The sequence below is a fragment of the Symphodus melops genome (assembly GCF_947650265.1).
Source record: "Symphodus melops genome assembly, chromosome: 3".
Classification (NCBI taxonomy): domain Eukaryota; kingdom Metazoa; phylum Chordata; class Actinopteri; order Labriformes; family Labridae; genus Symphodus; species Symphodus melops.
The window spans coordinates 15,679,909-15,705,137 of NC_136693.1; the positions used below are offsets into that span (position 1 = coordinate 15,679,909).

General features: G+C 41.4%; 2 protein-coding genes and 1 long non-coding RNA gene across 8 annotated transcripts in view; all 3 read right to left on the reverse strand.

Moving 5' to 3' along the window:
* Window positions 1–11,560, reverse strand: part of chd9 (chromodomain helicase DNA binding protein 9) — a 63,338-nt gene extending 51,778 nt beyond the window's left edge. For 3 of the 5 annotated variants that reach the window (XM_079340015.1, XM_079340014.1, XM_079340013.1), the window contains exons 1-2: window positions 10,420–11,217; window positions 6,423–8,060 (exon numbers count right to left, since the gene is read on the reverse strand). In XM_079340015.1, the coding sequence (XP_079196141.1) occupies window positions 6,423–7,952 (1,530 nt within the window). In that variant the 5' untranslated portion in view covers window positions 7,953–8,060; window positions 10,420–11,217. Of the gene's footprint in view, window positions 1–6,422; window positions 8,061–10,419; window positions 11,219–11,285 lie in introns of those variants that run through there. The other 2 variants (XM_079340012.1, XM_079340011.1) reach the window with 2 other exon arrangements.
* Window positions 11,561–12,167: 607 nt separating this feature from the next.
* On the reverse strand, window positions 12,168–18,326 carry aktip (akt interacting protein). Of its 2 annotated transcripts, none has more exons than XM_079339253.1 (10): window positions 18,097–18,326; window positions 17,326–17,439; window positions 15,787–15,995; window positions 15,550–15,614; window positions 15,292–15,392; window positions 15,075–15,163; window positions 14,661–14,759; window positions 13,928–14,035; window positions 13,745–13,805; window positions 12,168–13,558 (listed from the first exon to the last, which is right to left on the reverse strand). In XM_079339253.1, the coding sequence occupies exons 2-10, from the start codon at window positions 17,371–17,373 to the stop codon at window positions 13,451–13,453; spliced, it is 888 nt and encodes a 295-aa protein (XP_079195379.1). In that variant the 5' UTR covers window positions 17,374–17,439; window positions 18,097–18,326; the 3' UTR covers window positions 12,168–13,450. The 2 variants fall into 2 exon arrangements, with proteins under 2 accessions (XP_079195379.1, XP_079195378.1); XM_079339252.1 differs by having other exon boundaries at window positions 15,787–15,998; window positions 18,097–18,317.
* A 4,247-nt stretch (window positions 18,327–22,573) lies between these two features.
* LOC306820826 overlaps window positions 22,574–25,229 on the reverse strand; it is a 53,341-nt gene continuing 50,685 nt past the window's right edge. Inside the window, exon 3 of the long non-coding RNA XR_013778714.1 lies at window positions 22,574–22,654. This is a non-coding gene — a long non-coding RNA (uncharacterized lncRNA). The remainder of the gene's footprint in view (window positions 22,655–25,229) is intronic.

Below are 25,229 nucleotides of genomic sequence, written 5' to 3' on the forward strand. Positions count from 1 at the left end.
ACTGGCTAAAAATAAGTAAATAAATGTATTTGTACATATATAAGCCGCACTTGATTATAAGCCGCAGGTGTTCACGCTATAACAAGAGCTATTTACACAGACGTAGGCTACCGGTAACATCCGCAAATACTGTAGCGTCCGTACGGACGTTAAAGGACGACGAATAATAACAAATAATAACTTTTAATAACCCGATCACTGTCGGCCGTGACCACGCCGTTTACAGCAGAGAGCAACACATAACTTGCCGTAACAATCCAACTCTCTCCCCCAGCGTTCTCTCATACAGCCACTCAACACGTTCTCGCTGGTGCATTCACCGACTCTCCACATAATCGGAATTATGAACACATTATCAACTACTGACTTTACAACATGAACCGTTACAATACGAAGCCTAGCCGACGGTGTCTGTAACACGGCTGATGAAAAAGATGACCGTAATATATTTCACAAGAAAAAGTCCATCCATTCACTGCCTCAGAATGACTTCATTACTCACTTCCTCAGTCTCTGTTGTCGCTGTCAGTGTCATCTTAACGTGTAGCAGCTCTGTTAGCTTCTTTGACAGCCAGGTCGATCGCCTTTAACTTGAAAGCTGCATCATATGTATTTCTCCGTGTGTTTTCCATGATGAGGGTGCGTGCATGAAGCGCAAAATGACTGATATTAAGATCCGACGTGACGAAGTCAAATGTTTTTGCGGCAGAAGCTCATTGTCCCCCAAGAAAAATCCATGCATTAGCCGCACCGGAGTAGAAGCCGCAGTGCTCGAAGTGTGAGAAAAAAGTAGCGGCTTATAGTCCGGAATTTACGGTATATATATATATATATATATATATATATTCAGCCAATCACTTCTCAGTAAAGCAGAGCTCTTGGTTTACCAACAACAAAAGGCCACATGTAGGTAACAGGTCCTGATAGAGGTCATGGTAGCCTGAAGCACATTTTACTGCACTGACCAAAAGAAGCCTGTACATCAATAGGACTCTATGAGAGAACGACTTCTGGATAATGATCACACAATAACAACCACTCTTTTGTAAAAGGGCTTTCAAACAAAAGGAAATACAAACATATATATATTAAAAAAACAACATCTGACATGTTAGTGTACTTGAGCCAGCATTAAACCTTTGTTTTTCTGTATTCAAATATACTTCCTGTCTGCCTTTATTAGATTACTGTATCTTCAGTCCCTCCGAATGAAGACAGTTGACGGTTCAGACAGTTTCTGTTGTCTGGGCAATAAAATTAACGACATCCACTGAGTGTTCAAAAATACAAGCACAACACTCTATAAACAAAGTCTCCACTTACAACCCTGGCGTCCATGGCAACTAGCGAATGACTTCCTACTCGCATGAACCTGTTTGCTAAACTTACAAATCAGTAACCAGTAGGCCAACGGTTTTCTCTGTGTACAATGTGACCGACATTAAGTTCTGTCAAAGTCAAAGTATGTGAAAGAAAGACATGTCAAGTAGTCAAGTAGGACAGAAAAGCCGACTTAGCTGGCTTTAAACCAGCAAACTTTGTCAAACACAAGGAAATATTCGGCTGCTCATTTTTTCTTAGACAATCCCTTCATCACCCCACAACATAAACATCATTGCGTCCGTTGTAACCACAAGGACAAAGGGGTCATTAGATTACTCCCCAGTGCCTTTTATACAGTCTTCTGTTGCACCCTTCACTGAGGTTATAAAGGAACCGTTTTGCATGCCCTTATTTTCCATCAAGCGGCTCAAGAGTTTTTTTTCTAAACCCACAGACTTGTGTTATAACCTTCCGGTTTCTTGGCCAGTCAAACATCAGCTCACGTCAAAAGAGGTTGAGTCTTGTCACAACAAAAACATGACATTCCAGTCACATACACACAAAAAAAACCCTTGATATTTGGTTGCTGAGCAAACACTCACTCACCCTTCACACGCAAAAAAAAACATATATATATATATAAATTCAATGCCATTTAATCCCTTGAGAAAGCGGCAAGAGAGGGAAGGAAGGACAGCAAAGCAGAATAAAAGAACACACTTTAAATTCAGACCTACTGTGCACTTTGAGCTGGCAGCTTTCCCACATGCTCCTGAAACACTCAATCCAAGTGCAACTTCCTCCTCCCTCTTTCTCACCCCAGCTCCACCCAGCTGAGCCCTCCCTTTCCCACCCACAGCAGAGACCACCTGACTTCCTGTTTACCTCTGACCTCTTTATTATCCCCCGCCTCCCTGTCTTATCTGGCAGGCCTCCAATCAGACAGGCCAATGAGGCCAGATGCAAACAGACAGAGCACTTGACAGAGCGAGCCAGAGGGAGGGAGGGAGAGAGAGAGAGAGAGAGAGAGGGCGAGAGAATGGGGTTGGGGGAGGTGATCAGAGAAAGTGTGTGAATGACACAGCCTATCACCATGTGGCCACTGAAGCAGCAGGTTTCCCAAGGTTTGGTTTTTTTAATGCGAGTGTGCAAAATGTGTGTGGTGCATGTGGGTGGTAGGGTGAGGTCCAGGGTGATGCATGGTGTAAAGTTTCAGGGCTTATTATGGCATCGCCTGCCGAGTCTGGCGAGGAGTTGTGTGAACCTCAGAGAGGACAGTAAGCAACAAAGCGAGATCAAACGCCGAGACACAACTTGCAAGTGCATGCACACACACACCTCCGACAGTAAGTTGCTTAGTGTGGCGACACAGCTCAGAGGCCAAGGCAGGGTTGAGAGGAGTGAGAGGCGTTAGCCATTCAGATAATAAATCTAACCCAGCAACACACGCAGACGGGGAGGAGACTATTCATCTAGGGGCCTGTAGTGGCTGCAGCAGCCCTGGTCATCATCACCCATACAGTAGTTTTAAGCAGAGGGAAAAGACTGCAAAACCAGTCAATGGGAATAGTGGCAAAAGATATAGACATTTACCAGAGCAGATCAAACTTTCATGAGACTACGATCACATAAAACAAACAAGATTTTTTTTTTTTTTTTTTTAAACAGACTGTAACTGACCGACAAAATAAACTTATTTACCCATGGTCTCTGCTTTTTCATTTATTTACTTGCTGCAATTATTAAATCATGACATCCTCCCGTCAAGGATATTGTAGAAAATAGGAAAAGTAACATGGGGCTATGGTGGCTCATTTGGAACCGGAAGGTCGAGGGTTCGGTCCAAAGCTCCTGCGGCAACATGTCCGATGTGTCACCCCAAACTGCTCTGGCTGCTTCGTCAGCAGAGTGTGAATGCGTATGAATGGGATGAGTTACATCTGATGGATCTAATCACATAGCAATCGCTGCCATCAGAGTGTGAATGCCGTGACATGCTGTGTAAAAGCGCTTTGAGGAGTCAGAAGACTCGAGAGGCGCTATATAAGCTCAAGTCCGTATACAGTACAGGAGCAGCGACATAACAGATTTTGGAGTTATGGAGTCCAATAACAGCAACTATGTTTCCTGCATGCAAGCAAAAATAGCAACCCATGTAAGTTATACATATCATTTCCAAAGGGAAGGATTGATACCACAACACGACAGATAAACTTCTTTTGAGGGTGCTACTGTTGCGCAGACAGTAAATATTAAATTGAGAAAGCCTGAGAGACGTCACTTATGAGGGACTGCAACAGACTTTCATATCTGAAAATCTCCTCCTTCAAAACACTGGGTCAATCAATTACACCGCTGAGAATGAAATGTACAAGTCCGAAGGCGTAGGAACTTTGTTACAGAGCTGCTGCAGACGCACAATCTGAAAAGGGTAACTGACACACACAATAAAAAGTTACGTGAAGTAATGCACGGTAATATTGACTTGAATTAAAATCTTTTGCAGTGTGTTAAAATATATATAGATATATCTGTCTTCACACTGCATTTGATAAATGACAAATTGATTTCATGCTGCTTATGATAAAGGCTTTGTGGCAGGTTTTGACATGATTCATCTGTCCTGTGCAATCCACTGTGACACACACACACACACACACACACACACACACACACACACACACACACACACACACACACACACACACACACACACACACACACACACACACACACACACACACACACACACACACACACACACACACACACACACACACACACACACACACACACACACACACACACACACACACACACACACACACACACACACACACACACACACACACACACACACACACACACACACACACACACACACACACACACACACACACACACACACACACACACACACACACACACACACACACACTGCCTTGCCCTGTAGGCAGTGTGGAGATTCTGGAATAAATATGGCACACAAGCTTCTTTTGCTACAACCTAAAGTTTCAGATGGTGGTTTCAATGTTGACACACTCCTTACTTTTTTTTTGGTCTAGCACATACATCCCTGTTCTAATATTTTACCAGTGTCTGCAGACAACTGTTGCCTAGCTGTGGACTTAGCAGCTCAAGATGTCAAACTACAGTGACCTAAGGGAGCTCAGGACTTAAATTATCTGGCTTCAACACAAAAAGCACTGATTTACAATATTACTCACAATGTTCTGTGTACACATTTACATGTCAGATCTAAAAAACCTGGACAATCAATCAACCTTGAGGCCTTATAAAGAGAGACTTCTGACATGAAAACATTTCAGCTTTACAAACCTGCAACTGTTCGATTGAGCTGTGTGTTCTTATTACAGCTGCAGCTGACCATTTAAAACAATTGGAAATCCTAATTAGCCCCATTCACCACAGAAGTGAGGAGTGGGCAGATCCCCTGATACCTCGCCTGTTCAGCAAACACACCATCAGCAGGCTCTTCACACATCAGTGCACATGAATAGCGCAGTCAGCCTGTAAGCATCAACACAGGGCTGGATGTTGACACAGAAAAGGAGAGGCTTGCTCGTTTGCCTTTGGTTCATGGCCTCATTTCCATCAAGGACCTTTGCAGTGGGCAAATGGCCGGTATGGATGAGCCCTGGTGAGGCAGGCCACTCGTTGTTTTATGGCCTACTGCCTGTTGGGGGAATAATAAGCAGTACTCGGCACGCAGGGTGTGTTTTGTCTCATGGGAATAAGTGTACATTTTCACAGGTGGCAGGACCAAAAACATTTGTTCTAGAATTATGAGGTTGGTTAGTGAGATTAAATAGAGTCCTTCAAACAGCAACTGTAAAATTGGAATAATTAATAAATGAACGCAGGCTGACATTATCTTTAAGAACCCACCATTTCAAAGAAAACTTTGTTGTCTGTGGACTTGAAAACGCCTCTGTCAGACTTCCACTCAGTGGGCCAGTGAAAACACAATGTGTAGAGTCTAGTTGAAGATACTCCGTTTCTGCAACCCTCAAGAAGCGTGTTTTACTGGGTTAGATTCTGATTCTTATTGTTGCAACATGTTATATTAGTAATGTTCTGCTGTACATGTATATTAAAAGAAGGCAAGGATTCGTTAGAAATCATGTGCCTTTTGAAGTGGATAGAGTGTGAAGAAACATCTGTTGCTTTGCTGCTGGTCATGTGTCACTCGTGGGCCAGGAGGCTGCGTGGATGCTGCTAGGTTACTATCCAACTAAGATCCAGGAACCGCCTGAAGCCTGTTACAGCCAGCTAATGCATTCTCCCAACCTCCCCCTCTCCTCTTCTCCCTCTCATGCTCTTCCTCTCTGTCCCTTTCTTTCATAAGCTCTCCTCTCTTCTTTTTTTTTCCATGGGCTACTGCTCTCTCCATCTTCCAAACCCCTCCCCCTCCCTGAAGTGCCAACCACTCTCCTCCACCACGCTCTTTTTCTTTCCGCCTGCTCTCTCGCATGTGCACGTGCACTGAAATACACGTATACAGACACTCAGAAAGTGTGGCGGCTTCCACAACAGAGTGCAACCTCCCCCACACTCCAGCGAAGCAGTGTGCTAGTGCCTCTGGCTTGCCCTGACCCACATCTTGATATAGCCCTAAGTATGCTTACAGCTAAGTCCTGAAGACACTCTTGCCACTCTCAGCCTAATCAGGCCTGACCTGCTGTCGAAACACAGGGCAGATACAGGCCAGGCTGGACAGACCATTATCATATTCAGAAGGCTCCAGGTGCAGCCTCTCCACCTCCCCCAAACTCCACCACTGACTGAATGCTTCCAACCACACGAGCACATGTGCTATCTCGGATAGTTAGTTAAACATTACATGAATGGCCAGATTCTCTGCCATGCTAGGCTGGGAAGATCACATTAAATCAGCAAAGAATTACTCCTAAATACACACTGATATGCACAGATAAATTCCAAATCCTTCCATTCATTTCAATGTATTAGCCTTCACCCAACCACAATTCCCCTAAGTGATTACTCCTGTGCAGTGGGGCTAACATTTCCTGCAGCGCTGTAAAGAAAGTGACAGATAATGTTTGGCATTGTATTACCTTCCCTCCTCTGAGCTCAACAGGTAGGGGTGTCCTTTCCTCATCTCCCCTCTCCTGCCTGGACTTGGCCCAAGAACAGCTAGAGTCCTCCTGTGGGTTGAGAGCGGCCTCCAGCTGGGGCATTAGGTCAGGCAGTAGGTCAGGAGGCTCCAGGCCTTCCATGTCTCCATCCTGAGCCTGCGATTGCAGGAGATGGTCTCCTGTTGCTTTGTATCCATTAGTGTTGATGGGCCCACAGCTCTGAGGCTGCTCGGAGGGCAGGTGGTTGACTGTGCTCGGGTAGCAGCTCATTGATTCGCCAAACATCTCTAATGACTTGCAGTTTCCCTGGCCTTCTCCCGAACAATGTAGGACCCTAAAAGGACATTCCTCTGTCCGACTGACTGAGGCCCGAGTGTGCTGCTGACTCATAACAGCTGTGGATGGAAATTGATTTGCCGTCCCTGATAGCTCAGGCATCGTAGAAGTCAGGGGTGCAGAGGTGGTGGTAGGCCTGATATCCGAGACTGTGGACAAAGACTGCTGGCTGAGGGGGGTGATTTCTGGCTCTCCAGGATAGGCAGGGTACTGAGCCGGTTGGTAAGCAGCGGCAGAAGTAACAGAGCATGTGGGCAGGGAGTGAACCACGGGTGATGAATGCATGGGAAAGTGCAGGTTAGGGTCTTCCGGTCCTGCTCCAGAGAAGGCTTGACCTCCCTTGGGCAGCTGGTAGCTACCCTGCTGCTGCTGTGGTTGTATGCATGTCTCACGCAGAGAAGCATTTTGCTGATCCAAATAAGGCTTATTTGATAGAGCCCTTGAGTGGAACCGTGGTCCTCCTACAGCGAGTTGGTGCTGAACCTGCTGAGTATGGGGAACGTGACATTGACCTCCCTGGTGAAAAGGGAAATTAGGATGCTGCTGTTGCTGCAAAGACAAAGTCTGCGTGTTCATTTGATGGTGCTGGCGCTGGTGTAGCAGCTGCTGCCGGTGACTTTGCTGTTGATGCAGCTGCTGCTGCTGCTGCGGATGATGAGACGGGTGATGTTGCTGCTGTGTTTGTTGTTGTCGGACATGTAATTGCTGCTGCTGGTGACAAAGCTGTTGTTGCTGATGTTGAGACAAGGGGTGGTACATATTCCCATTCTGGTCTTGGTTTCCCCACATTGGACTGCCACTGTTACAGTATAGCCCATTGGATTGAGGTGCTTGGCTCATGACGACATTGTGGTACTGGCCATGCTGATCTGCAATCATGCCCCCACCACCGCCACATTGACTCCCTGCACCAGAAAAGGCCTGGCCCATAGGAGTCTGTCCCTTTAAACCAATGTAGTGACTCATCTGCTCACCGTAAACAGGCATGGTTTGTTGGGTTGAAATTGGTGGCATCATGTCTTGGTGCTTCTCTAGAGGCCCCACTTGGAGTGGCTCAAAGCCAGCACTGAGATTTAACTCATCCACAAGTGAAGGAGCTGAGGGGAAGCCATCCTCCTCATCGAGCCCTTCCAAGCCCCCAACAAACAGGTTGGGGTCATTAAAGAAGTCCATGGCAGAGTCTGGAGGTGAACTGGAACTTTTGAAACTCCACTGGATCCAATGTGGTCCCAATGAGCCTCACTGTGACCAGAGCTACAGCATGTCCATTATATTGTGCACCTGGCAAAAATAAAACAAAGGAAAGGAACATAAATATCAACTTTTATAGGAGGAAATGATAACCGTGACTTACTGCAAAGTAAGGTATGGTCTCTAGATACAGGTCAGAGCACCATTTGCAATCAAATGAGTCATCACAATCCTGATTTACACACAGTCCATGAATGATTTCCAGTGAAATGACACAACACCATCTGTTTCCTTAGAATAAATGCATGAATGCCCATGCTTTCAAATGGCAGGTAATAGCTTGATCAAAAGGATCTGAGAGAAATTTGGAACTTTCAATTATCCGTCAACACTGCCTTTCATGCGTGCAGCGAAGCAGCTGATTCAGACCAACCGTCAGCAAGCAGGAGCATCTTCCTGTAACCCCTCCTATCTCACACACACACACACACACACACACACACACACACACACACACACACACACACACACACACACACACACACACACACACACACACACACACACACACACACACACACACACACACACACACACACACACGATCCTCAACCAGGCGTACCTCAACCCCCCACCACCACAACCAATGAAGCCGCCTGCCCTGCTACTGCAGAATGTGTGGGAGGTGCAGACAGCTGATAGAATTTCAACAGCTAGGGACACAGGCAGGTGATGTCGTTTGAGTGTGTGTGGGGTGTGTACGAGTGTGTTGCGTGTGCTTGTGTTTTGCAACCACAGACAAGCGGAAGATGACAGCAGCTTACCCAGGTCAGTCATTATATGCTGACTTGCTATGCACCCAGAAGCACGAATGAACAGACATTGCCTCCATGAGAGACACTGAATGAGTACATTTTGTTAGATTTAAAGTGATAGACAGGCTGATCAGAGTCAATGGAAAGGAATATGGCGTTTTCTGTCAACACTCCTGACCATAAAACCTTTTTTCAAAAATGCTTGTCAGAATTGAATCTACCATAGAGATTGAGGACTGAGGCCAGGTGATATTGATGCTGCAAGAAAAATCCCAGTGTGATGTTTTAAACCAGGTGTATACTGGTAAACTCCTTTATATTAAAGTAGTATGCTTTATTTCTGCAATTCATTTAGAATAGGGTTAATTAATTCACATTTTCCATGAACATTAAGCCTTAAATAATCTTAAATCACAAACCAAACAAAAAGAAGTTTAAAAAAATGGTGTTATCGGTTCATACAGTGACTTACTGTACATGGCTGACTGTCATGCAGCTCGGCACATTCCTTAGACGCCACCACTTCTTCCAGGCATTAATGTCAACAGTTACCAATAGTAAATTGTTTCACAGGCATGAAATCCGTCCTGTTTTCAGTCTGTGCACTCCCTAGTTCAGCGTAACTCATGTGCATTGTTTACTATTCCGTTTCCTGAAGAATCACGGGACTGTCTCGTCACGTGTTTCTCCTTTGGATGACTATATTCATAAGCAGCATACAGATGATTTGTAAAACACTCAACATCAAAAACACAGGAGGAATGTGAGGCCAAGAGACACAATGTTTCCTGTGTCAGAATATTTAGTAAATAATGTGCATGAATGTTTTTTTTTTTTGGTAAAAAAAAAATAGTGTATGATAGAAGACTGCCACAAGTAAATATTAGTCATATTCAAAACGTCTCTAATAAGAGTTATTCATTTGAAATGTTTTTAATGAAAGTGATGACTTTATTTTGGTTTGTTCTAAAAACAAAACATGGTGCCAGTGTCCTCTCCTCCAATAAACAAACCAGAAACCCTCAACTTCGCTTTTTTTTGTAATTTAAACTGTATTTCAAATACCTGTGAGACAGAGATTCTGTTTATAAGATCCCAAATTAATTGAAGACGAAGCCACACAGAGGTGCTTAAGTGAGAAGAAGTAAGGAATTTGTGCCAGCCGGTAAACTGAAAGAAAAAGCTACTAGTGATCAAGACTTCCTTTCGAAGGAGGCATCCGTCCAGCATATCCCTCAGCCTGATATCTAAAAGCCCCATCAGCATTTTAAAACCCTGAATGTGGCCCTGGGACACACACGTATCCGCCTTCCAGCTGTTTCCTCCATAATCGTGACGTTGTCAGCATTATCCAATCACGTGCAGCCAAAGCCCTACAGGGTATATCAACAACACCTGAGAGCATAACTGGACCTGCAGGTCGCCATTGCATTCTGGGGTTAACACAATGAGCGCCTCAGTTCACCAACTTAAAACCACGACAATTAAGTTCGAACACATTTACATCAAATGTGAAAGTTGACGCGCATTGACCTACTTAGTAGCAAAGTCAAGACACTTGGCAACAGGTTCTTTCAGATTTCAAAGCTTTAGTAGAGAATTTCGCTTTCGTTAAAAAGACTTGCCCGGCTCACCTCTGAAGTCGGCCGCATCCTCTTCATCTTCAACAAGCAATGGCTTCAGCTCCTTCCAGCGCGCTGTTTGATCAGTCAGCGAGGCGGCAATTTGTTGCGCTACCTTGAGCACAACTGCTAGCCAAGTTAAAACAAATGTAAACGCGCGCGGGACATTTGTTTTTTAGCTTATCCCTTCGCCCCGGGTGGTTTGAACAGACGGTTCACACGTGCTCATAACCGGAGCGTCACTTTAGAAAGACAAGGGATTCAAGAGGTGTCGTGACGCTTCCTCACTGAGCAAATGGAGGAGGAGGGGGAGGAGGACGGAGGCCGGAGATAGATGGAGAGGTCGGCAGTGATGGTGTCCATGACTGGCTACTGCTATTGGTGGTCGACTGACTTTCCTTCTATTTTTATGTTGGGTTTTTTTGTGTTTTTTTTTTTTTTTAAGTAATGCTGCTAATGAAACATCCCAGCCCACAGTTACAGGGTCCAAAATGCAAGTGCAGTTATTGACTGAGCTCGACTGGTCGCTGTCAGTTCAGGACCAAGAACCGCGGAGGAGGAGTGGGTAGCCTTTACTTATTAGCCTATGAGCCGAACGCATTTTTAATTTACCCAACAAAACTTTGCAAAAGAAAAAAAAATAATTTGTTTAAATTGCAAACATAAGGGGAAACTAGTGCGGACAACTTGAGCAAGTCAGCGCGGGGTCTTCTTATTCCTGCGAGGTAGATAGCCTACACACTGTGTCATCAGACAGCTGAGGCGAGCCCCACTCACTGACTGTCACACATTTGACAGCTCCTCGGCTTGAATGAAATCCTAACTCCTCGAGTCTGAAATGTATGTCACAAAACACAAAAATAAGTGTTCAAGCTTACCTGGAACGAACACTAAAGTTGAATTCCGGACGTGAATACAGGGAGAGTGTTTATCGACGAAGTTGTGACTGTGTTGTTACTTGTAGCCTACTCCTGCTGGCGACCACGGCACAGCGGCTCTACCACTGCTGCTGACGTGACTCTGATAACACCTCATTTGCATAAAAGTGACCCTCTCTGTGATTGGACCTCCAACACTTTGCAACAATTTCAGCTGCCCGTGTTAAATCAACAAACGACACTCAAGGGAGAATACTTTTGGGAGGGTTGCGCCCCCAACCAGCCCGACAGAGTGGCTGATTAAATCATGAATTCTTGTGTAATGCCCTTATGTTGACAGACTGCATAAGATGGCCGCGTACAAGCCAGAGCCAATCCAGAGAGGTTTTACTTTCGCACATGCACCCGGAGTAGGCCCTACTCCTCAATGCAAGAAACGACTGTATGGAAAAGCAGATGTCCTCTGTGGATACATGCCGACCTCTACTGGCTGTTTTGGTTACTGCCTTTATTTTCAAACTATAAACGTCGAATTGAGTCATAATTTACTTGTATTACTCGTAACATTTTAGTCTTACATGGCACTTAAGTATTATGACAATGGTTATTGAATGGCCTGACCTGGAAAGTGACCCCAGAAATTTTGTATGGCCTCAATATGAAAAATACTAGTACAAAAATACATTGAAACAAGTACTATCAAGAGGTTCTTGTAGTTTTCCTATACAAGTTGTCATTAGGTAAAATGAGGACGATAACCATCCAAAAGAAACCTAGAGTGTTTAAGGTTTTTTTATTTTTTTTATTAAACTGATAACTGTAAAGTATAAATTATGCTAGTATATTGTAGAAATAAAACAAATGATCCAAGTGCAAAAACAATTCAAAATGTGTCTACTTTATTGTTTTCAGAGTAAAGCATTAGATCTTGTGACTCAAAAATGTAGTCAAGTCTTTGACAAAATTGAGCAGGATTGGTTACAAAGAAGAAAAAAACATTCATTCTGCAGATTGTAGATGGTAACAGCCAAAATGACAGCATTTGAATTACACTGAGATTTGGTTATGTCTTTGCTTTTTATTGCAATTATAAATAGACAGGTCAAGCACCCAATCTGCTATTTTAACATTTTAGTCAAGTCCATTACACCAGAGACCTCTACACATACAAAGTCACATAAAGTGATAGTCTGGTGCAACAGAAAGGATGCAATCCCACAGCTGAACAAAAGAAAAAAAATAACCTTATCAATATATGTCTGGTTTTCATTCAGGCCTATAGAGAATTTCTGCAGTAATGTATTTGATTAAAAAGAAAATATGGAAGGAAATTTATTAACCTTTGCAAAGAAAGCCAAGAAAACCACGCCATTCACGTAGAAAACCCAAAAATTGATGAAATGCCTATTAGTCAAAGCTGAGCACAGCATCCAGTATTTACACACCAAACCTTTAATAACAAATTATACATAAAACATTCAAAATGATTTCAAAAATCAGAAAATAAAACACGGGAGCTTACTTATTTAGCAACTCATAAGATCCATAACTTTGTCGCTCTGCTTTGTATATATTACAAAGCATGTAAGACAATAGTTTACACAGTAGAATTAAAAACAAATCGCCCAATGGTAAACGGATAAAACAATTCAATAAAATTGGATAGTCGGAGAGGTGAGGATGTAGAAGTTTCATTCAAACAATTGTGAATAAAACATTCCAAGTCTTATGAATGAACAGTCCTGAGCCAATTTCACCAAGTAGTAGAGAACATTTTGTCCGCTTCAGTGACCCATGTGATCGCAAATTGCCCTTCTCGCACTTACCAGCTCCTTTTGGGAGAACATGTTGCATCACCTTGCCCAAAATCTGCATGGATCTGATCATCTAAATGAGAAAGCTCTTTGCGGTGCATCACAGGCTAAATGATGTTGCAGAGACATCCATTTGTCGTTGATTTATACAAACTTTGTTTCCTTATTCTAAAGCTGTCTGAGGAGATGCCTACAAAGCTTTTAAAGCCGAGCAATAACATGGAGATATAATATAAAGTTCTGCCAACTGTTTCAAGGACCACAATCCCAAGAAACAGCTGATGCAAGCCAAAGGCATTGCATCTGATGCGTGTGGATCCCTCTAGTGGCTGATTCAACGACACTGCAGGTTCAGCTCTGGGGAGGGCCGTCATCTTTGCTGAAGGGTTGCGTCGACCCTGGCTTCACCCAAGATAACCCTGACACCTGTGTTCCCTTGTGGTGATCGTCTGGCCGTCTCTAGAGCAACAAAGGCAAATTAGAAGTTATACAATAAACTCAGCACAACCAAAGTGCTGATAGCACCCACTCCAGCTTAGCCAAACCCTCTGGGTTTTAATTATCAGGGGGGGACTCCAGTGAGCTGCATGATCCAGCTAAACTATCCTTGAAAGTACAATTCCTGCGTTACTTCTTTTCACTTACTTTGTATGTGAACATTCGCTCTTTCGCTTCTTCATGAACGGCTGGGTTCCACGGGGAAAAACTATTAAATGGAAAAGAGTCGCAATGTGAGAGGTCAACTCCTTCCCCGTCAGAGAGTACTTTTATACATAGCTAAGAAGAAAGAGTCTTTATACTGATGTAAATCCTCAAGAGTTTACCAACCTTATTGCGTAGGGGTCATCTATTTTGGGCTGGTCAAAAAGATGACTGTTGCATAGTTTCACACTGTCTACCACTTTGCTTTTGAACAATTGCACATCCTTGTCATATCTGAAAGTCAAAACAAAACAATGTTCCATGAGCAACATGAGGAATAACTTTTGACAAGAAAGGAAGACCTGATGTGGTTGTTTTTTGTTTTGTTTTTTAGTTCAAAAGCTTGTTCATGGTTCTTCAATATAAATGAGTAAAAGACAAAATCAAAATAAAACAACCAGTGTTTACCCAACCATTCAATTGGAGTGGCAGCACGGCCTCCAATAATGGCGCAAAAGACTTCATTTACCGTATTTACACACATTTTCGCTTATTTTAAAATCAGCCGTGCACAATGTTTTTATGCGTTTCACTCCCCATCTCTGCTTCTGTGTTCCTACCGAGCAATCTGACAAACGCATACACTTTTGGTTCGTCTCAGACGCATCACCGTATTCTCCCCCACTCGTATCCAAAAACACATTATATCAAATTGTTGCTCTTTACAAAGTAATGTTCCATTAAAAAATCATTACTATGAATCAAAAGAAACGCTTCGGAGAACACTGGCTACGTTATATATATATATATATATATTTTTTCATGTACACCCAGGATAAATAACACTTGTGGAATAAATCAGGTGTCAACTGGATGGTTCAGCTTTCACCTAAAGAGAAAAGCATGCTGAGAAACTTACAGCACTGCAGCCTCTGGGTTGAGTGGCTCTGTGGTGCTGATCTTGTAGAAAACTGTCCGTGCGTACATGAGGACTTGCCAGATGTGGTTGTGATTCCGTCTAAAAGACAACAAAGAGTTAATATCATTACATTTTCCCCAGAAAAAAACAAAACTAATAGATCCTAATAGAAATTGTTCATGTTACTTTCATGTTACATTTATGTTACTCAATGTAAATGAAATAAAGACTAAGAGAGTAAAATAAAACGCCATTTAAGAAGTTACATCCATGTTTTTCTGAGCGAAAAAACCCCCTAGCATATTTTAACAAGCACCAACCAGAAATATTTATTCAGCAAATAAATTACTAATTTGAAAGAAAACAAAAAATCCAGAGTTCATTGTATGAGTGCTAAAAGAGCAGAGAAGATACCTCCATTTATTGAAAGCTCTTCTAACATCAAGTTCTCCTGACACAGGATCAACAAGAGGGTGGAAGACTGGGATGTCAAACACAAATTTCTGAAACAAATAAAACAGAACAAATTGTTACTCCTCTGTAAAAATCGGTTTCTGAAATTTAAAAGAAAAAAAAAAAGCACAGCAAAAGATTATTTTAAAAATCAGTCCAATAAGCACACAGTACTTACGGGACACTCTCCATCTGGATAGTTATCTGGAATATACACAGTGAATTTAAAGACTCCATCCTGGTACAAGCCGTGTCTGATGAATATGACCCCGAACCACACTACACAGTCAGAGACAAACAGTATTCATTAATACAGGTATAAAGTTCTCTGAAACAAGCAGTGTGACTGCAGCCTTATTCTGTCATTTTGTTTGCAAAGTAGACTATGAGAGTGGTTACATGAAACATGGATACAATTTCAAAATTGGGTCCTTACTTAGTGCCGATTTGTAGGATGGCTGGACATAAATCCCAGGGAGCTTCTGCTTAATCACCAGTGTGCTGCAGGTCACATGACAACAAGTAAGATCAATACATAAGAGATAACCATCAAACTTTTCTACCGAGATATGTTCATAACTCAACGCAGAATGTGTCTTTATGTTTTCAAACTGCTAACTTTTATTTGTTTTAAAAGGACTGTGTAAAATCGGACACTGGGACTAATACTTACAACTCGGCCAGCAGAGAGTACTCCAAGTAAAAGGGGCCATAGGAGGCGTGTGTGCCATTGGCCGACTGGGCTGGAGCGCCAGTGGTTGTAGGTTTGGTAATGGGTGCTGCATTCTTAGGGATGGGTGGAAGCTGTTTTTTGCCAAAGGGTAGCCGGGCTGGGCTGGCTCTCTGCTCCCCGTGCCCGCTCTGTTCTTCGTTGTCAGGTCTCTGCTGCGTTTAGAAGTTAAAACAAAAAAAGGAATAAACCAAATTTCCATGTTTGAAAAAGCAGACAAGACATGTCTGAACAACCAGGTAAGAAAAGGCTTCTGCTGAATCAGGCACACCAATAGACCAGGGAAATGACCGTGTGCGGTGACAGACCTATTAGGTTACACTTTCCATCAGGTGTGCAGCTTATCAGGAAGCAGTGTCTAGACAACAACATGTACAGCTATCATTGTTACTTGCCGAGAATGAGAAGTATTTACTGTAAACCTAAAACACACATCGGCACAGAGCAGGAATGAATCAGTAAGGCTCAGCCAAAGTTGCTGAGGACAACTTCAAGTATTCCAGGAATGCTTCGAGTGACTGGAGCACTAAATGTGACTGATCTCGCCTTCACGTTTAGTCAAGTCAGACTTCACCGAGACATGAAGTGACAAGGCCTAAAAGGAATTACACAAGGAACATTGTTTGCCTTCTACCTGCGACACCAGGGTTGCGCCACCATGCCACATTTAATCTCTCCCCCATACTTTACCATTTGTTTGTGAAACTTCAGACGAGCACGTGCCAGATGTACCTAACCACTGGCACACACAGGGCTAACTCATTTCCTACAAACAGATTTCTAAGTTATCAAAACTACAAACGGTGGGAATTTCTCTTCTTAGCTCAAATCTATCACCGCTAAGAACACAACACTGAAGAAGTCCAGTAAAAGAGTTTAGGCTGTCAAATCATAAACTGTTCAGAGACCAGTTGTAGGCTGTATAAAACAGCAAGGCTTCTCAAATATTAACCTCTAGTCCAAAACTTGAAACACTGTTTTGAAGGCTGAGCACAGACACTGTTCTCAAATTTACAATGCGTTGGTGATGCAGAATGAGGCCAGGCGGGACCAGCTGCTGTGTGTGTTTGTGAGAGGAGTGGTGCATGTAGCAGAAGCTAACCTGAAAATATGTTACACATCAATACCCCCTACTCAGAAAGCATTATTCTGTGGGACACATGTCATACACATTGACTTGATGGGAGAGAAACTCCATTCATCAAATCTGTTAAATCAATCTGTGTTTTCAGACATACTTGACTTTTAATAGCATGAGATCTTTAGAGAATCATTTCAGATCCTCTGATCGAGTTAGCTCAGATGAGCAATATGATAGACGACAGCCCATTAATGCATTCAATTGGTGTGACGTTTTATTTTCATTACTTGATATGATGAACAGGTGTGACGCTTGTGGCTTTCCTACAAAGTGTTTACAATTGTTGATCCTTGGTTTTCTCTCCTGTCCAACAAATGGAGATACAATATGTTCAATGTTACCTTCCGACTTGTATTTGCAGACATGCTCCAGAAGGGGTTAAGGTTCATTACTCATGAAGAGGTTCAGATTGATGTCCCCTCTCTTTATGTCGGTGCTGTCCGGGCCATCCGCTGCTGTGAGGAGGAGAGGACATGAAAATGGGTTCAACAAGCACAACATGTAACACAGACATACAACACTGAGGCCAACAATGTCGCTAGCGTCGTATCTAAATAAGAGCCCAAGCTGACAGCTATCATTCAGCATGTTTTGACTAATAATCCTGACACAGTGAGGAGGTGAGAAATGCAAGAGGGTGAATGTTTGATAGCTTAGCTTCATGCTAACTTGGCTGCTTCATGAAGTATGCTAACTGTTTGTTTTGTGAACGTCGACATTCAGTAAGTATTTTCACTAGCTAATGTAAGTTTTCGCATGATGGAGAGCGTTTAGAAGTGCTAGTATCCTTTGCTGTTAATACACTGACACGTTTAAGAAATCGAGTTAAAGCTCGAGTCGACACAGTTTCAAGTTATTGTTAGCAAACACTACGGAGCAGCTTCAGGTTAGCGGTCTAAACACAAGGCTAGCATCTGAACAGACACTTTGTTATACCTGAATCAAACCAATGTTAATGTACGAGCTTGTAAAGTTGTTTCACCTTATTGCGTTAACTTACTAAACCTTTCCTTTAACATTAGCTTGCAATGTTGCCTTATTGGTTGCTAACAACTTGACTTTTCCTTTATTTTTGAGCCCTAGGACGTAAGACAGCTAAGTAATTTACTTACCGTGTTTGTTACAGAGCTAAAAAAGTCTCTTCTACGGGTATGTTGTGTCTTCCGATGTGATTTTAGCCTAAAAATGCTCAGCTAATGTTGGCTAAATACTTTGACAGAAACCCTTGTCAGTCACACAAACCGGAGTCCAATCTAACCCTAATGAGGGGCGTTTCTGAGTTGAAGTAAGGATTATGATTGGCCTATGAGTCAGAAGTCCTCGCAGTTGATTTGCTGGCGCTTCTGTCAAGTGAAAATTAAACCTCTCGTTCAGAGGGAAAGAGTTAGATTGAGAGGTGGCTGTCATTAGACGGCATGTAATGCTGATAATAGTTTTCTTTAAAGAAAATCAAGAATTTAGGTCTAAACAAGGTCCAGGGCCTACGTTGTTTTTTTTTTTTGTTTTTTTTCCAAATACTATTCTGACTGTAGACTTTTTAGCTTTACAAAGCAGGTCAGCACAGAGCTTAAGCATGAATGGTGTCAGCTGTCACATTAAGCTGGAAGGCCCGTTATTGTTGTTGTTGTTGTTGTTGTTGTTGTTGTTAACCACTGTTTGTCTACTACAGTGTTATGTCCAAATGACAGCTTCCAAGAAGGTAAATTGTTTATGTGAAACACTCAATGTTCACACCATGTTGACTAAAATTTTGCATCAAGTTATCTCCTTTAAAAGTTTTCAACTTTTACTTAGTGAATAGGTTACATTAAAAATACACATAAACAATGGTTTATTGGACATAAAGTGTTGTATTGTCACTTCATTTTCCAGTATGAAGTTTCAGCTCTCTTGTATAAAAATGCTCATGAGAGTTAGATTTAGTTTAATATTTTCCTAAATTACCAAATTTAACACATCAATAAATATTTTTGCAATACTTCACTGTAAACAGTGTTAAATGACATTAATAGTATGCATTCTTCTCTTAGGTTATGTGCTCTCCAAATGTAAAATTAAAAATAAGATAACAATCAGACTTTCATTTCAGTTCTTAAATTCAGTCTCTCAAGAAATATGCTATCATGTACATTATCTAATCAGCTTTAACTTAAATAAACAGAGAAACCCATCCATTCACTGAGGGGCACTTTGATAAATTATACAAATTGTCTATTGCCTTAAATTATACTGTTTTGCTGTAGTGCACTGCAAAAGGCCCTTGAGGGTTATCCAAGCCATCTGTTTAACACGTTTCTTTAGTTTTGACCACGCTTCATTGGCAGTTCACTGCTGATTGATTTCCTAACAATTACTCCTAATTATTTTTCTGAGTGAGGAAAAAAAACTAATTTAATGCATGGGTGAGTGTATTAATTGGGAGAAATGACATTGTCCAAGTTTCCGAGTAAATACAAATTATTGACTCCATTATTGTTATCTGATTGTGTATTGTCCCAAGTACACTTCACTGACAAAGGCAATTAGTGTCCTGCTTCTTTATTGGGGCAGCCAACATGGCAAGGTCATCGTCACCCTTTTGACACATACAAATCAAAGACCACCTCAAAACAAATAAGTTTATGACTGCATTGCCTTCATTGACATTGAGATAAAGTGTCGCACACAAACAAGGGTGAAAATATCCACACCACATTCTTTCGTAATGAGTTTTTTTCTTAGCCATGGGTTCTTTATCTAATCAACTATTGTGACCTTGTTTAGTCAAACAAATCTACTAATGAATGTAATTAAGTCAGGAGATTGAACAAACTAATTGAATATGTGACCCTTCGACGCGGGATTGTCATTTATACTAAAAGATCTATTAAAACTTCATTTAAACTTACATTTAGTTGTTGTTTTGGTTTAGATTGTTGGGGCAGGTCAAATCGAATTACAGGCTCATGGACATTATTTTATTTTAAATTAAATTAAAGCCTTTATTTGACATGAATTGAAAAACAAAATCCCTATTCCTTTTGCAAATGCAGGCCCTACATTTGAAAAGAAAGTATTCAAGTGCAAGACACTCGGATACTTTTTGTCTATTTTATCCATTAAATAATGTTAGATGTTATCGTTCTGTTCTGTAAGATTGTTACACTGTAGTTCCAGCTGTATTTTCCAGATGCCCCTATAACGGCTGGCAATAAGAATTTAAATTTACTATGAAATATGTCCCCTTCTGTCGGGCCATTTCTTCCGAGAATTTTTGGCCCTCTGATTCAGATCTACAATTTGGTTAAAATGACAGTAAAGAATTACAATTGGCCATCCCTGGTGAAACTGGTCCTTTCAGTGCAGATAAAAAAGTGAGGAAAGATGACTCCATGTCCACATAATATGTAATAACAATGTTAGCTTTAAGGAAAGAAAACCATATCTAGATTCAAATGTAATACTCATTTTAGATATATGAAATACCGGGGAATAAAGGGTTCAAAAAACATCTGCCATATCCTTCATATAGCAATAGTATTTCCTTATCCCTGAGGCTATGGCCTGGCTAAAACCTCAATGCAGCAATTATTTGATGTAATGACTGCAGTTGAAATAAGCCTGGAGATTTTATTAGACCAAATGAGAGAATCATATGTGTATTATCACCTTGTGATTGACAGTGACAAGTTTTAGGCAGACTGGGATGTGAGCATGATGAAGAAGCTCTCGGCAAAGCTCTCGATAATGTTACCCCTGATAAAGTGGCCTGGAAAACCTCAGCCAACAAATGGAGAAGGAAAGCTCCGCGCATATTAATTCCAATTGTCAGATCCCTCTGGTGGGGGAGGGGGTAATCTGGCAAGAGACTACGGATGCCCCTCCATTCACTGAGTGGCATTTTACACAACTAATGAAAAAGAAATCCATCGAGCTGATCATATGCATAGATTTCACTCCATAATAACGACGAAATAGAAATATTCATAATAAAAGTAAAGGTCACTCGCTCCTGCCACTAAGCTTCCTAAGCTGCAATCTTTGTGAGAGTAGTTGTCAGGTTATGGGGATAAAAAAGGAAAAAGGGAGAGGCGTCAACTTTTAACCCTGCAGAGGCCAAGAGGTGAGACACCGCAACCAACTTCAGCATTGTCATGTTGCTTGTTGGTCATCTGTTTATTTTTGTCCTACAGCAAATAGTGCAGATGCCAGTTCATCGATAGATCCAACAGATTGCTCTCCTCCAGCATCCAGTGGTGAGGTTGAAGGTCAGTCGCATAGTTGTGATTTACATACTGTGGTCCTTTCTCTGATGTACAGATTCAAACAAGCGTCTACATTCTTTGTGGATTTGTGTCGTCTAGTTAATAAAACACATGGAAATATGAACAGCTGCCTCTCTTCTCCTCAGCACTCTCATCCTGCTTCCCTCAGTATGTAGGTCACCTGGGCTTCTGCAGGCGTATGAGCAGAGGAGTACAGGGGTGAATAGAGGCATGTCTCACCTCTGAAGGGCAGTCACAGCATTATTAATGCCTGTATGCGACTTCCACACTGAGCCCCGTCTTCATATGCATCTTACATTGGCATTTATTAGTGCCTTGCACTAAGTACAGGCCATTTTATTGAATTTGAATATCAGCTCATAGCCACATTCGCAGGCCCTGGAAATATATTATAATAAGATGAAGCAATCTCATTTAATAACACCCAAACTAATAAAAGTAGAGCAGATTGGAAATTAAATTTATGAATATTGCTTGGCAGCAGGAGTGATCCAAAAAAACCCCAGCTTGGTCTGTCATATGCAGATATTTCTTTGGCTGTAAGCGCAGGAGGAGATATTTCTGACACACACACACACACACACACACACACATACGCCATGCCTTAGGTTGCTGTTAACTGGACCAAAATATTCTTATTTAAATGAAACATAAATTATGAAATGATACATCTCCGTAAGAAAAAAAAATAGAGATAATTAGATATGTTCACCATCTGCCATAATGCTATTCATAGGTCAAGTGTTGCTTCTATGACCCAAGTTTAAGTGAAGCAGTGCGTCCTGTAAAAAAGTCCTTTGAATTTGTTACATTTGTTACAATGATGGAGATATTAAAATACAGCTTATTTAAAGTGGCTTGCATCCAACAGCTGTCATATCAGCCAATGCCTGAGCTTAACAGCTCAAATTATGGTCCTCTTCACTTTACAGACTCCACTTCACATGAGATCGTAATTTTCTCACTTGTGTCGCTGATGTACAACATTCTGTTGGTCAGTTTTTTTCTTTTTTTTTTTTTTTTACTGTTGTGTGTGCATGTGTGTACAGTAGCCTTTTGCCAAGACAACCCACGGGCCGGTCCATCTGTGTGTAAACGTTGACTCCCGGCGGAGCTGTGACTGTCATTCATTGCGCAGCAAGTGTAGTGCCAGGCATTGATCGCTACATATATCTTGCTCTGTACCTCGCAAACCTTCATCAACAGATGCGGCTGCAGAATTGATTAGCAGCAAGTCAATGACCAAATCTCTTTGGAAACATTTTTATTTATGTGTGTGTTTATGTGGATAGCTTAGAGGGCCATTAGCGGGATTACCTTTGAGGCTTGGCTGAACAACAGATGTTCAAGGACGGCTCAATCAATTTGACTTGCAGGCTTGAGTTGCCGGAAACAAGTCATAAGTCTGTGAGGGGAGAAAGAGGTTCACAGTGGTCACACAGGTACAGCAGAATTAGACTTACAACAGGTCTAATATTTGGAGTGATAATACAAAAGGTCTACCTGTAAGTAAAGTTATTGACATGTCAAAATATCTGGTGGTGTCCGATTTGTTGTCTATTGTAAGATTAGAGCCTGTTGAAGTTATTACTTGAAGTCAAGCTGCATTTGTTATTGAAATTCAAACTATATAATATGATCAAAGTCAGCACATTTTGAAGAACTATACGGATCATATTTATGTTCTTGGACCTGTGCTGAAAATCTTCATTCATTTGGCTGAGTCATACACAAACAAAGTTAGTTTGGCCATTTATCATAATAGACAGGCATTGCACAAAACATGTTTATTAAATGGATTTCAGCCCAGGCAAAATTGCACGAGTATAACATTTTCAATATAAGCAGCAGCCTCCAGAAAAAGGCCCCTTTTAATTTGTGCTGATGCATTGTGCGAGCAGCGCATTCAATTATACACATCTATATTGAATTCAAATTAATGTTTGATATGGATATTTTTATTATATTTAAGTAATCTCAATTCAGCAGAAAATGTATTATTTCTCAGAGAAGATCATGTTCTTTCATTCTTTTCAATTCCCCCTCTTCCTCTCATGAATGAAAGCAGAGAAATGTGTTGCAGACACTCACGATCTGCCTTTCAAGTCCCTGCTTATGCTTCCTTATCTGCAAACTTATTAAAATTAAGTCAGAACACAAAATGGTATTTAAAAAGTTTAAGTGAAACAATTTGCATTGGGAGTGTGTGAAAATGCTAATGCATTCTTTCACTAAGCCTTACAATCACTGTCATCCATTTCGAGCTCTGATTGTTTTCCACTTGGATGCCTTCATTCATTATTGAAAAATTATAAACATAAAGAAGATCTCTGTATTAATATTTCTGCTTTTTGTTAAAGCTCAATCAACCATAATGTTCTAATTTTTTCTCTGTGAACCTCATTTTAAATTATCTCTCTACTCAAGGAATGAATGTCCCAAAAGGGATTTATTTCATTTATCAGGATTATTGAATTAAATTAAACTAGACACTTACCGCAAGCTGAACAGAGGTACCTTATCCACTTAAAAGGAAGGCCTGCTCTTCACTGCTGTTTAGGCAAACACATTAGGAAGCAAATGCCTTTTGTTGGCTGAGCCTAGGTTACTGCATAATTCATTTGTTAATTAAGGAAAAACGTTGAAAGTGCTTGAGGTAAGTGGAAAAGGTCATATATTGATGGATCTTTAATTAAGCTACTTCACAACCATAGTTACACGACTGATGACATATGCATCATGTTTGTTTAGATGTCGACTATACGTGTGGAAAGACAATTAGTAATGGAGAAATGATGAAAAATGGGTTACTAAGGTTGACTTGACCGAATTAATTGAGATTAAATATTTTGTAACAAGCTACAATAAGGTTCAAACTATATAAAAAAAACATGTTTGTCCACATAATTAATAGTATAAATAAAATGAAAATGAAGCATTTTAAGAGTTTTGTTTTTTCTTGTAACAGTCAAAACCATTTGTTAAGAGGAGCAAACCTCTGACAATAATTAGTCTAAAAAGATTTTCAATAGCACTGTGTTATTCTTCTGTGCAGCAGCAGATGGCAGCCTGTTTCCACTGATCAACCTCCTTCCCACAACCGCACATGCTTAACTTCAGTACCCTGTCGCTGTGATGTTGGCTTTTCAGACCTCACTGCTCTTGCCTGTGAAATGCATTCCCATTAAAAAGGCATTTTTAAAGCCAACACCAGTGCTATAACAATCATCTCTCCAAAGCCAAGCCTCCACACCCGGGAGCTCAGCACTGCCACACAGGCAGACATGTGGCGGCTGCCACAAACAAAGGTCTCACACTCTCCTCCCTATTTCTATTCCCTAAATCTCCACATGGTTACAAGCCAGCCTGCAAGGGCCAATTACACCCTTTGCCCAAGTGTGTGAGGTCTCACAGAGACCCCAATGACAACTAACAAGATAAAGGCTTACACCCTATCACATGCACAGTACAAACATGCAGCATGCTAACAGTTTGTCCCCTCTGTTTTCATCCACACACTCTCCAGTACGCTCCAAAATCACAACACGCTTTGAGTGACATGCATGAGTAACACAAATCACAGAGTGGCAATCATGTCACCAAGTTCAGTACGTTGCCTTGGTGTTGTTCTGTTGAAATCCATCAGCCCATTTCATGTAACGAAATACACAGCATATTTAGGTAACAGTTACAGGATGTGATGACCCAAGCAGAAACGTGTTTAGTTTCAGCCATATTTCCATAAAAATGTATTTTTTTTCCCCTTACATGGAGATATAAGGTATAAAAAATAACCTGGATCGTGTCTGCAAAAAAGATACACAGTTACCCATACAGAACTGACAAACTGAAATATCATCATTTGTGCTGCATTAAAAAAAATTCTGTAGCAGTTATGGTCACTTTTTAAACAGTAGGTAGGTATTTGATCAGGAGCAAACTTAAAGTAAATCATTTGTGTCTGAATCATTAAGAGTGTA